Source organism: Cherax quadricarinatus, chromosome 1 (assembly GCF_038502225.1).
Source record: "Cherax quadricarinatus isolate ZL_2023a chromosome 1, ASM3850222v1, whole genome shotgun sequence".
NCBI lineage: Eukaryota > Metazoa > Arthropoda > Malacostraca > Decapoda > Parastacidae > Cherax > Cherax quadricarinatus.
Window position 1 is genome coordinate 47,985,368 of NC_091292.1, and position 14,093 is coordinate 47,999,460.

The 14,093-nt window shown below is 37.5% G+C and overlaps 1 protein-coding gene across 1 annotated transcript in view; it reads left to right on the top strand.

The window, feature by feature from the left end:
- LOC128685349 (pregnancy zone protein-like) overlaps positions 1-14,093 on the top strand; it is a 503,287-nt gene that overhangs the window by 379,037 nt on the left and 110,157 nt on the right. The window contains exons 17-18 of the mRNA XM_070082129.1: positions 385-608; positions 1,037-1,119. Of these exons, the coding sequence (XP_069938230.1) occupies positions 385-608; positions 1,037-1,119 (307 nt within the window). The remainder of the gene's footprint in view (positions 1-384; positions 609-1,036; positions 1,120-14,093) is intronic.

Here is a 14,093-nt window from a genome sequence, read left to right on the forward strand (position 1 = left end):
CCTTGAAGCCTTTTTATCCACTTCTCTTAAGATATATATTATTTTAGTTTTTGTTCAGATTCTTTACTAACCAGTGAAAAAGAAACAATGGTTTATTTTTATTCTTTGTGTTCTTGAGTACAGATTTAAAGAGCCACAGAGATCATTACGAGCAGATACTTGAGAAACATTGCCAGCAGTATTACGTAGACCTGTTGAGTGTTATAGTTGTCAGCCACTTTTAGATATAACTAAGTGGAAACGGACTGCATTTTTAAAATAGCTTAATTTAAAATTGTTGAATTTATATGATGCAAATACACATTTTTTTTATCTTCGCGTTGTTCTAAGTTACATTCTGTTGATATATTTACGTTTAATGAATCGTCAAATTTTCACATTAAGGTGACTGTACAAGTGGAGGAGAGCAGTGAATACGACATCCTTGAGGAACCTGGACAGCAAGGTCTTGGAAAACAGAGTTCGTGTTTGCCAGCGCAAGATAAAGTCGTCCGTACAGTGAGGATCAAGCCAGGTGTGATCGGTGAAGTCAACATTACGGTGACGGCGTTCGTGGATCACCAGTTCTCAGGGGCGTGTGGCTCAGGAGACACATCAATCACCAGAAGGTCACACAACTAACTTATCACTTATCTTTTGTTCCACTCATGGAATGTTTCTTGATTCTGGTGAGGAGTTTTTGAACTAAGGATTAGGGCCTGTGTCCCACTTCTTTGGATCTAACCTGAATTATTCTCTTTCCCTCACGCGGTGTATAACCCTATGGGTTTAGCATTCCCAGTGAAATCAGTAATGATGATGATGATGATGATGATGATAATAATAATAATAATAATAATAATAATAATAATAATAATAATAATAATAATAATAATAATAATAATAATTTCTGTTAACTGTTAGCAACGTTTTCATAATTCACTAGCTAGACTCACTAAACTCATTAAGCACAATCATAATAATAGTGTTATATGCAGTGGTCGCTCTTAAGAGTGTAATGCTCTGAGTATTCATGAAATGTTATTGTTTCCTTCAGAGATGCTTTGATAAAACCAATCAAGGTTGAGGCTGAGGGTTTCCTGAGAGAAAAAACCTGGACCAAGTACATCTGCACTGAAGGTGAGAATTTACTAACATTTTTAAAGTTTATTCTTTCATCACCTATCTCAAGTTACTTTGTTGATATGTCCGTGTAAAGTGACTGGTCTGATGGGCACTACAGATAAGAAGTGCATATTGTGTAGTATAACTGACAGCTTGAAGCTTGCATATTGTGTAGCATAACTGAGAGCTTGAAGCTTGCGTATTGTGTATTATAACTCTCAGCTTGAAGATTGCGTATTGTGTATTATAACTGTACACTTGAAGCTTGCATATTGTGTAGTATAACTGACAGCTTGAAGCTTGTGTATTGTGTAGTATAACTGACCGCTTGAAGCTTGCGTATTGTGTATTATAACTGTCAGTTTGAAGCTTGCGTATTTTGTAGTGTAACTGTCAACTTGAAGCTTGCGTATTGTGTACTGTAACTGACAGTTTGAAGCTTGCATATTGTGTATTATAACTGTCAGCTTGAAGCTTGCGTATTGTGTACTATAACTGACAGCTTGAAGCTTGCATATTGTGTATTATAACTCAGGTTGAAGCTTGCATATTGTGTATTATAACTGTCAGCTTGAAACTTGCGTGCTGTGTAGTATAACTGTCAGCTTGAATCTTGCGTATTGTGTAGTATTACTGACAATTTTAAGCTTGCGTATTGTGTAGTATAACTGAAAGCTTGAAGCTTGCGTATTGTGTTTTATATCTGTCAGCTTGAATCTTTCTTATTTTGTATTTTAAATGTCAGCTTGAAGCTTGCCTGATGTGTAGTATAACTGACAGCTTGACGCTTGCGTATTGTGTATTATAACTGTCAGCTTTACGCTTGCGTATTGTGTAGTATAGCTGTCAGCTTGAAACTTGCGTATTGTGTATTATAAATGTCAGTTTGAAGTTTGCGTATTGTGTAGTATAACTTCCAGCTTGAAGCTAGCGTATTGTGTAATATAACTTACAGCTTGAAGCTTGCGTGTTGTGCATTATAGCTGTCAGCTTGAAACTTGCGTCTTGTGTATTATAAATGTCAGTTTGAAGTTTGCGTATTGTGTAGTATAACTGACAGTTTGAAGCTTGCGTATTGTGTAGTATAACTGACAGTTTGAAGCTTGTGTATTGTGTAATATAACTGTCAGCTTGAAGCTTGCGTATTGTGTATTATAACTGTCAGCTTGAAGTTTGCATATTTTGTAATATAACTGACAGCTTGAAGCTTGCGTATTGTGTAGTATAACTGACAGTTTGAAGCTTGTGTATTGTGTAATATAACTGACAGCTTGAAGCTTGTGTATTGTGTATTGTAACTGCCAGCTTAAAGCTTGTGTATTGTGTATTATAACTGTCAGCTTGAAACTTGCGTATTGTGAAGTATAACTGTCAGCTTGAAGCTTGCATATTGTGTAGTATAACTGACAGCTTTAAGCTTCCGTAATTTGTAGTATAACTGACAGCTTGAAGCTTGCGTATTGTGTATTATAACTGACAGCTTGAAGCTTGCGTATTGTGTATTATAACTAACAGCTTGAAGCTTGCGTATTGTGTATTATAACTGACAGATTGAAGCTTGCGTATTGTGTATTATAACTGTCAGCTTGAAGCTTGCGTATTGTGTAGTATAACTGTCAGCTTGAAGCTTGCGTAATGTGTAGTATAACTGGCAGCTTGAAGCTTGCGTATTGTGTAGTACAACTGACAGCTTGAAGCTTGCGTATTGTGTAGTATAACTGACAGCTTGAAGCTTGCGTATTGTGTAGTATAACTGGCAGCTTGAAGCTTGTGTATTGTGTAGTATAACTGACATCTTGAAGCTTGCATATTGTGTAGTATAACTGACAGCTTGAAGCTTGCGTATTGTGTATTATAACTGTCAGCTTGAAGCTTGTGTATTGTGTAGTATAACTGTCAGCTTGAACCTGACGTATTGTGTAGTATAACTGACAGCTTGAAGCTTGCATATTGTGTAGTATAACTGACAGCTTGAAGCTTGGGTATTGTGCATTATAACTATCAGCTTGAAGCTTGCGTATTATGTAGTATAACTGAAAGCTTGAAACTTGCGTATTGTGTAGTATAACTAACAGACTGAAGCTTGCATAATGTGTAGTATAACTGACAGCTTGAAGCTTGCGTATTGTGTATTATAACTGTCAGCTTGATGCTTGCATATTGTGTAGTATAACTGACAGCTTGAAGCTTGCATATTGTGTAGTATAACTGACAGCTTGAAGCTTGCATATTATGTATTATGACTGTCAGCTTGAAGTTTGCGTATTGTGTAATATAACTGACAGCTTGAAGCTTGCGTATTGTGTAGTATAACTAACAGCTTGAAGCTTGCACATTGTTTATTATAACTGTCAGCTTGAAGCTTGTGTATTGTGTATTATAAATGTCAGCTTGAAACTTGTGTATTGTGTAGTATAACTGTCAGCTTGACGCTTGCGTATTGTGTAGTATAACTGACAGCTTGAAGATTGCATATTGTGTATAATAACTGTCAGCTTGAAGCTTGCATATTGTGTAGTATAACTGACAGCTTGAAGCTTGCGTATTGTGTATTATAACTGTCAGCCTGAAGCTTGCGTATTGTGTAGTATAACTGGCAACTTGAACCTTGCGTATTGTGTAGTAACTGACAGCTTGAAGCTTGCATATTGTGTAGTATAACTGACAGCTTGAAGCTTGGGTATTGTGTATTATACCTGTCAGCTTGAAGATTGCGTATTTTGTATTATAACTGTCAGCTTGAAGCTTGCGTATTATGTAGTATAACTGAAAGCTTGAAACTTGCGTATTGTGTAGTATAACTAACATATTGAAGCTTGCATATTGAGTAGTATAACTGACAGCTTGAAGCTTGCGTATTGTGTATTATAACTGTCAGCTTGAATCTTGCATATTGTGCAGTATAACTGACAGCTTGAAGCTTGCATATTGTGTAGTATAACTGACAGCTTGAAGCTTGTGTATTATGTATTATGACTGTCAACTTGAAGTTTGCGTTTTGTTTAATATAACTGACAGCTTGAAGCTTGCGTATTGTGTAGTATAACTAACAGCTTGAAGCTTGCGTATTGTGTATTATAACTGTCAGCTTGAAGCTTGTGTATTGTGTATTACAAATGTCAGCTTGAAACTTGCGTATTTTGAAGTATAACTGTCAGCTTGAAGCTTGAGTATTGTATAGTATAACTGACAGCTTGAAAATTGCATATTGTGTATTATAACTGTCAGCTTGAAGCTTGCGTATTGTGTAGTATAACTGGCAGCTTGAAGCTTGTGTATTGTGTAGTATAACTGACATCTTGAAGCTTGCATATTGTGTATCAAATGTCAGCTTGAAACTTGCGTATTGTGTAGTATAACTGTCTGCTTGAAACTTGAGTATTGTGTAGTATAACTTACAGCTTGAAGATTGCATATTGTGTATTATAACTGTCAGCTTGATGCTTGCGTATTGTGTAGTATAACTGACAGCTTGAAGCTTGCGTATTGTGTAGTATAACTGGCAGCTTGAAGCTTGCATATTGTGTAGTATAACTGTCAGCTTGAAGCTTGCGTATTGTGTAGTATAACTGTCAGCTTGAAGCTTGAGTACTGTGTAGTACAACTGACAGCATCAAGCTTGCATATTGTGTAGTATAACTGACAGCTTCAAGCTTGCGTATTGTGTATTATGACTGTCAGCTTGAAACTTGCGTATCGTGTAGTATAACTGACAGCTTGAAGCTTGCGTATTATGTATTATGACTGTCAGCTTCAAGTTTGCGTATTGTGTAGTATAACTGACAGCTTGAAGCTTGCGTATTGTATAGTATAACTGACAGCTTGAAGCTTGCGTATTGTGTATTATAACTGTCAGCTGGAAGTTTGCGTATTTTGTAGTATAACTGACAGCTTGAAGATTGCATATTGTGTATTATAACTGTCAGCTTGAAGCTTGCGTATTGTGTAGTATAACTTGCAGCTTGATACTTGCATATTGTGTAGTATAACTGACAGCTTGAAGCTTGCATATTGTGTAGCATAACTGAGAGCTTGAAGCTTGCGTATTGTGTATTATAACTCTCAGCTTGAAGATTGCGTATTGTGTATTATAACTGTCAACTTGAAGCTTGCGTATTGTGTAGTATAACTGACAGCTTGAAGCTTGTGTATTGTGTAGTATAACTGACCGCTTGAAGCTTGCGTATTGTGTATTATAACTGTCAGCTTGAAGCTTGCGTATTTTGTAGTGTAACTTACAGCTTGAAGCTTGCATATTGTGTACTGTAACTGACAGTTTGAAGCTTGCATATTGTGTATTATAACTTTCAGCTTGAAGCTTGCGTATTGTGTAGTATAACTGACAGCTTGAAGCTTGCATATTGTGTATTATAACTCAGGTTGAAGCTTGCATATTGTGTATTATAACTGTCAGCTTGAAACTTGCGTGCTGTGTAGTATAACTGTCAGCTTGAATCTTGCGTATTGTGTAGTATTACTGACAATTTTAAGCTTGCGTATTGTGTAGTATAACTGAAAGCTTGAAGTTTGCGTATTGTGTTTTATATCTGTCAGCTTGAATCTTTCTTATTTTGTATTATAAATGTCAGCTTGAAGCTTGCGTGATGTGTAGTATAACTGACAACTTGACGCTTGCGTATTGTGTATTATAACTGTCAGCTTGACGCTTGCGTATTGTGTAGTATAGCTGTCAGCTTGAAACTTGCGTATTGTGTATTATAAATGTCAGTTTGAAGTTTGCGTATTGTGTAGTATAACTGCCAGCTTGAAGCTAGCGAATTGTGTAATATAACTTACAGCTTGAAGCTTGCGTGTTGTGCATTATAGCTGTCAGCTTGAAACTTGCGTATTGTGTATTATAAATGTCAGTTTGAAGTTTGCGTATTGTGTAGTATAACTGACAGTTTGAAGCTTGCGTATTGTGTAGTATAACTGACAGTTTGAAGCTTGTGTATTGTGTAATATAACTGTCAGCTTGAAGCTTGCGTATTGTGTATTATAACTGTCAGCTTGAAGTTTGCATATTTTGTAATATAACTGACAGCTTGAAGCTTGCGTATTGTGTAGTATAACTGACAGTTTGATGCTTGTGTATTGTGTAATATAACTGACAGCTTGAAGCTTGTGTATTGTGTATTGTAACTGCCAGCTTAAAGCTTGTGTATTGTGTATTATAACTGTCAGCTTGAAACTTGCGTATTGTGAAGTATAACTGTCAGCTTGAAGCTTGCATATTGTGTAGTATAACTGACAGCTTTAAGCTTCCGTAATTTGTAGTATAACTGACAGCTTGAAGCTTGCGTATTGTGTATTATAACTGACAGCATGAAGCTTGCGTATTGTGTATTATAACTAACAGCTTGAAGCTTGCGTATTGTGTATTATAACTGACAGATTGAAGCTTGCGTATTGTGTATTATAACTGTCAGCTTGAAGCTTGCGTATTGTGTAGTATAACTGTCAGCTTGAAGCTTCAGCTTCAAGTTTGCGTATTGTGTAGTATAACTGACAGTAGCTTGTGTAGTAGCTTGAAACTGCGTATTTTGTAGTATAACTGACAGCAGCTTGCGTATTGTGTAGTATAACTTGCAGCTTGATACTTGCATATTGTGTAGTATTGAAGCTTGCTTGCATATTGTGTAGTATAACTGACAGCTTGAAGCTTGTGTATTGTGTAGTATAACTGACCGCTTATTGTGTAGTAGCTTGAACTGACAGCTTGAAGCTTGCGTATTGTGTATAACTATAGTATAAAGCTTGAATCTTGCGTATTGTGTAGTATTACTGACAATTTTAAGCTTGCGTATTGTGTAGTATAACTAACAGCTTGAATCTTGCGTATTGTGTAGTATAACTGACAGCAGCTTGAAGCTTGCGTATTGTGTAGTATAGCTGTCACTGTCAGCTTGAAGCTTGCTAGCGTATTGTGTAGTATAACTGACATGTCTTGAAGCTTGCAGTTTGAAGCTTGCGTATTGTGTAGTATGAAGCTTGTGTATTGTGTAATATAACTGTCAGCTTGAAGCTTGCATATTGTGTATTATACCTGTCAGCTTGAAGCTTGCGTATTGTGTAGTATAACTGTAATATAACTGACAGCAGCTTGAACCTGACGCTTATTGTGTAGTATAACTGACAGCTTGAAGCTTGCATATTGCTTGTAGTATAACTGTATTATAACTAACAGCTTGAAGCTTGCGTATTGTGTATTATAACTGACAGATTGAAGCTTGCGTATTGTGTATTATAACTGTCAGCTTGAAGCTTGCGTTTTGTGTAGTATAACTGTCAGCTTGAAGCTTGCGTAATGTGTAGTATAACTGGCAGCTTGAAGCTTGCGTATTGTGTAGTACAACTGACAGCTTGAAGCTTGCGTATTGTGTAGTATAACTGACAGCTTGAAGCTTGCGTATTGTGTAGTATAACTGGCAGCTTGAAGCTTGTGTATTGTGTAGTATAACTGACATCTTGAAGCTTGCATATTGTGTAGTATAACTGACAGCTTGAAGCTTGCGTATTGTGTATTATAACTGTCAGCTTGAAGCTTGCGTATTGTGTATTATAACTGTCAGCTTGAAGCTTGCGTATTGTGTAGTATAACTGACAGCTTGAAGCTTGCGTATTGTGTAGTATAACTGACAGCTTGAAGCTTGCATATTGTGTATTATAACTGTCAGCTTGAAGCTTGCGTATTGTGTAGTATAACTGTCAGCTTGAAATTTGCATATTGTGTAGACTGAAGCTTGCGTATTGTGTATTATTACTGTCAGCTTGAAGCATGCGTATTGTGTATTATAAATGTCAGCTTGAAGCTTGCATATTGTGTAGTATAACTGACAGCTTGAAGCTTGCATATTGTGTAGTATAACTGACAGCTTGAAGCTTGCGTATTGTGTTATGACTGTCAGCTTGAAGTTTGCGTATTGTGTAATATAACTGACAGCTTGAAGCTTGCGTATTGTGTAGTATAACTAACAGCTTGAAGCTTGCATATTGTTTATTATAACTGTCAGCTTGAAGCTTGTGTATTGTGTATTATAAATGTCAGCTTGAAACTTGCGTATTGTGTAGTATAACTGTCAGCTTGACGCTTGCGTATTGTGTAGTATAACTGACAGCTTGAAGATTGCATATTGTGTATAATAACTGTCAGCTTGAAGCTTGCATATTGTGTAGTATAACTGACAGCTTGAAGCTTGCGTATTGTGTATTATAACTGTCAGCCTGAAGCTTGCGTATTGTGTAGTATAACTGGCAACTTGAACCTTGCGTATTGTGTAGTAACTGACAGCTTGAAGCTTGCATATTGTGTAGTATAACTGACAGCTTGAAGCTTGGGTATTGTGTATTATACCTGTCAGCTTGAAGATTGCGTATTTTGTATTATAACTGTCAGCTTGAAGCTTGCGTATTATGTAGTATAACTGAAAGCTTGAAACTTGCGTATTGTGTAGTATAACTAACATATTGAAGCTTGCATATTGAGTAGTATAACTGACAGCTTGAAGCTTGCGTATTGTGTATTATAACTGTCAGCTTGAATCTTGCATATTGTGCAGTATAACTGACAGCTTGAAGCTTGCATATTGTGTAGTATAACTGACAGCTTGAAGCTTGTGTATTATGTATTATGACTGTCAACTTGAAGTTTGCGTTTTGTTTAATATAACTGACAGCTTGAAGCTTGCGTATTGTGTAGTATAACTAACAGCTTGAAGCTTGCGTATTGTGTATTATAACTGTCAGCTTGAAGCTTGTGTATTGTGTATTACAAATGTCAGCTTGAAACTTGCGTATTTTGAAGTATAACTGTCAGCTTGAAGCTTGAGTATTGTATAGTATAACTGACAGCTTGAAAATTGCATATTGTGTATTATAACTGTCAGCTTGAAGCTTGCGTATTGTGTAGTATAACTGGCAGCTTGAAGCTTGCGTATTGTGTATTATAACTGTCAGCTTGAAGTTTGTGTATTGTGTATCACAAATGTCAGCTTGAAACTTGCGTATTGTGTAGTATAACTGTCTGCTTGAAACTTGAGTATTGTGTAGTATAACTTACAGCTTGAAGATTGCATATTGTGTATTATAACTGTCAGCTTGATGCTTGCGTATTGTGTAGTATAACTGACAGCTTGAAGCTTGCGTATTGTGTAGTATAACTGGCAGCTTGAAGCTTGCATATTGTGTAGTATAACTAACAGCTTGAAGCTTGTGTATTGTGTATTATAACTGTCAGCTTGAAGCTTGAGTACTGTGTAGTACAACTGACAGCTTGAAGCTTGCATATTGTGTAGTATAACTGACAGCTTCAAGCTTGCGTATTGTGTATTATGACTGTCAGCTTGAAACTTGCGTATCGTGAAGTATAACTGACAGCTTGAAGCTTGCGTATTATGTATTATGACTGTCAGCTTCAAGTTTGCGTATTGTGTAGTATAATTGACAGCTTGAAGCTTGCGTATTGTGTAGTATAACTGACAGCTTGAAGCTTGCGTATTGTGTATTATAACTGTCAGCTGGAAGTTTGCGTATTTTGTAGTATAACTGACAGCTTGAAGATTGCATATTGTGTATTATAACTGTCAGCTTGAAGCTTGCGTATTGTGTAGTATAACTTGCAGCTTGATGCTTGCATATTGTGTAGTATAACTGACAGCTTGAAGCTTGCATATTGTGTAGCATAACTGAGAGCTTGAAGCTTGCGTATTGTGTATTATAACTCTCAGCTTGAAGACTGCATATTGTGTATTATAACTGTCAACTTGAAGCTTGCGTATTGTGTAGTATAACTGACAGCTTGAAGCTTGTGTATTGTGTAGTATAACTGACCGCTTGAAGCTTGCGTATTGTGTATTATAACTGTCAGCTTGAAGCTTGCGTATTTTGTAGTGTAACTTACAGCTTGAAGCTTGCATATTGTGTACTGTAACTGACAGTTTGAAGCTTGCATATTGTGTATTATAACTTTCAGCTTGAAGCTTGCGTATTGTGTAGTATAACTGACAGCTTGAAGCTTGCATATTGTGTATTATAACTCAGGTTGAAGCTTGCATATTGTGTATTATAACTGTCAGCTTGAAACTTGCGTGCTGTGTAGTATAACTGTCAGCTTGAATCTTGCGTATTGTGTAGTATTACTGACAATTTTAAGCTTGCGTATTGTGTAGTATAACTGAAAGCTTGAAGTTTGCGTATTGTGTTTTATATCTGTCAGCTTGAATCTTTCTTATTTTGTATTATAAATGTCAGCTTGAAGCTTGCGTGATGTGTAGTATAACTGACAACTTGACGCTTGCGTATTGTGTATTATAACTGTCAGCTTGACGCTTGCGTATTGTGTAGTATAGCTGTCAGCTTGAAACTTGCGTATTGTGTATTATAAATGTCAGTTTGAAGTTTGCGTATTGTGTAGTATAACTGCCAGCTTGAAGCTAGCGAATTGTGTAATATAACTTACAGCTTGAAGCTTGCGTGTTGTGCATTATAGCTGTCAGCTTGAAACTTGCGTATTGTGTATTATAAATGTCAGTTTGAAGTTTGCGTATTGTGTAGTATAACTGACAGTTTGAAGCTTGCGTATTGTGTAGTATAACTGACAGTTTGAAGCTTGTGTATTGTGTAATATAACTGTCAGCTTGAAGCTTGCGTATTGTGTATTATAACTGTCAGCTTGAAGTTTGCATATTTTGTAATATAACTGACAGCTTGAAGCTTGCGTATTGTGTAGTATAACTGACAGTTTGATGCTTGTGTATTGTGTAATATAACTGACAGCTTGAAGCTTGTGTATTGTGTATTGTAACTGCCAGCTTCCCCCCCTTCTTCCTAATTATGTCTATAGCTGTCCTGAACTTTCTAACTAAATCCTCACTTCTACGCTTGCCTACATCATTGCCTCCAGCACTGATGCAAATAATAGGATTGATCCCATTACCGTTCATGATGTTGTCAAGCCGGCTAACAATGTCCTCCATCCCAGCCCCAGGAAAGCATACCCTTTGTCTCCTACTCCTGTCCTTCAAGCAGAATGCCCTATCCATGTATCTAACCTGGCTATCCCCAACAACAACAATATTCTTGTTGGGTAAGACACATATGCAACAGTTAGGTATCTTTATTTTGAAACGTTTCGCCTACACAGTAGGCTTCTTCAGTCGAGTACAGAAAAGTTGATAGAAGCAGAAGATACTTGAAGACGATGTAATCAGTCCATCACCCTTAAAGTTTTGAGGTGGTCAGTCCCTCAGTCTGGAGAAGAGCATTGTTCCGTAGTCTGAAACAATATGGAGTTGAAGCGACAAGATGGAGCCTTATATAGCGCCAGGAGGTGAGACGTAGGTCACTTTGGGAGGTCAGGTCCCTCTCAAATCCAGCCGTTCTCACTAGTAGAGGTTGTCGAAGTTGATTTCAGGTCTGTACCAAGATACCCTTGTGTTGCAGTGTCTGACAGATTGAACATTAAAATGGTAAAAAATACCGACAGGTTGATAGGTAAGACACATATGCAACAGACTGATTACGTCGTCTTCAAGTCTCTTCTGCTTCTATCAACTTTTCTGTACTCGACTGAAGAAGCCTACTGTGTAGGCGAAACGTTTCGAAATAAAGATACCCAAGAGTTGCATATGTGTCTAATTTATCAAGCTGAACATATTTGTCAGTAAGGTTAACCTCTCCTCTTCTGATGCGCCTATAAATTCCCCTTTTCTCCCCTAATAGATGTTTTAACCTACTGTTAACCCATTTGGGATCGTTATTATTAGACCTAATATCTCTGTGGGGAATGTATATACTCTGGGCATGGTGTACATTATTAAGAAAAAAATCATAAAAGCAGATCCCTTCATAATCATAAGTATGATCATCGCCACTAAAATCATTAGCTAGACAACCCCAATCTAGATTAGACAGATGTTCCCTAAGTCCATTATAATCGGCAGAACGGAAATCAGGGATTTTTACTGTATTATCATTATTCTTGCATTCCCAGTTAATGCTAAAAGTGATGGATTTGTGATCACTTGCGCCAAGCTCTTCAGCGATCTCCAGATTATTCACAAGTGTTTCCTTATTTGACAAGACTAGGTCTAGCAAATTTTCACCCCTGGTAGGCTCTGTCATGCTCTGCTTCAGAAAACAGTCCTGAACTGTTTCCATAAAGTCACTGGACTCTGGATTACCTGTCAAAGAATTCCAGTCAATTTGACTAAAGTTAAAGTCCCCTACTATGACTATGTTATTGTGTCTAGAAGCCCTAACAATTTCGTTCCAAAGAAATCTCCCTCTATCATGATCCAAGCCTGGAGGTCGGTATATTACACCTAGAATTAGTTTTTCTTGACCCTCTACAAACTCTACCCAAACAGATTCTGTTGCTGCTCCATCTATTTTTATACCTGTTTTTATGCAACAATTAATATTTTCTCGAACATTTAATGTAACTCCTCCCCCTTCCCATTACATCTATCCACATTGAACAACTTAAATCCCTGAATATTACACTCAGCAGTCATATCCCGACTCTTTAAATCATACCACGTTTCAGTTAATGCAATGATATCAAAGTTCCCAGCACATGCTACCAAACGTAGTTCATTAATTTTATTTCCTGCACTTCGACTGTTAGCATAAAATACCATCACATGTTTTATCTTCTGCACATTTTTCCTATTGATCTTTGTTTTTACACAATTTCTGAAATTATCATTACCCAGAGTTACTCCATGACAGTTACTATTAAGATTCTTAATATCAGAGCATAAGTCAATATATCCATACTCATTATTTATCATTTCTAAACCCATACCTCTAACTAATCCTAGTTTAAAGTCCTAACAACCCCCTCAACTGAGTTAGCAAGAAAACCCACACCTGCCCTGGATAAGTGAACCCCATCCCTGGCGTACATGTCATTTCGGCCATAGAAGTTGCCCCAGTTGTCAATGAATTGTACTGCATTATCCTTACAGTGTTTATCCAGCCAACAATAAATACTAATTGCTCTGGACAACCATTCATTACCAACACCTCTTCTTAACAAAGTGCCACATATAACAGGGCGCCCCCCCTTCTTCCTAATGATGTCTATAGCTGTCCTGAACTTTCTAACTAAATCCTCACTTCTACGCTTGCCTACATCATTGCCTCCAGCACTGATGCAAATAATAGAATTGATCCAATTACCGTTCATGATGTTGTCAAGCCGGCTAACAATGTCCTCCATCCCAGCCCCAGGAAAGCAAACCATCTGTCTCCTACTCCTGTCCTTCAAGCAGAATGCCCTATCCATGTATCTAACCTGGCTATCCCCATCACCAACAATATACTTACCTTCCTTGTTGTCGTTCGTCGTGACGGTCCCAGTAGTCGACTCACATTCGTCGGGTTGCACCGAGAATGCGTTGGAGGTTTCCGCAAGAGTTTCCACAGCAATCTCTTTCTTCTTCATCGTTTCTGGCTTTCCATTCGTCTTCTTGATCGTCAACTTCGTCGTCCCCTGCTGTCCAGCCACTGACCACGATCCCTTCTTGACCTGAGGACTCGAAACAGGAGGACTACTACGAATCCTCTTGTTTTCCTCGGTCAATCGCCGTATCTCCATCTTCGCTACCCTCAATTCTTCCTTAAGCTGCTGGTAAAGTTGCTCGATGGAGGGCATCTTAGTTCAGTCCACGGGGAGCACACAAGACACTTCTTCGCAGAGTTAAGTACAGGTCACCACTCAAAGTAAGGTCACCACTGAGATAAGTACAAGCACCACTGAACCTTGCATTTATCTACATTGAACTGCATCTGCCACTTTTCTGACCAAGAATAGAGTTTGTTTAAATCCTCCTGAAGTTCCCTAACATCTAAGATTGAATCAATTATCCTACCTATCTTTGTGTCATCGGCGAATTTGCTCATATCACTAGTAATTCCCTCATCAAGATCATTGATATATATTATGAACAACAACGGGCCCAAGACTGATCCCTGTGGAACGCCAC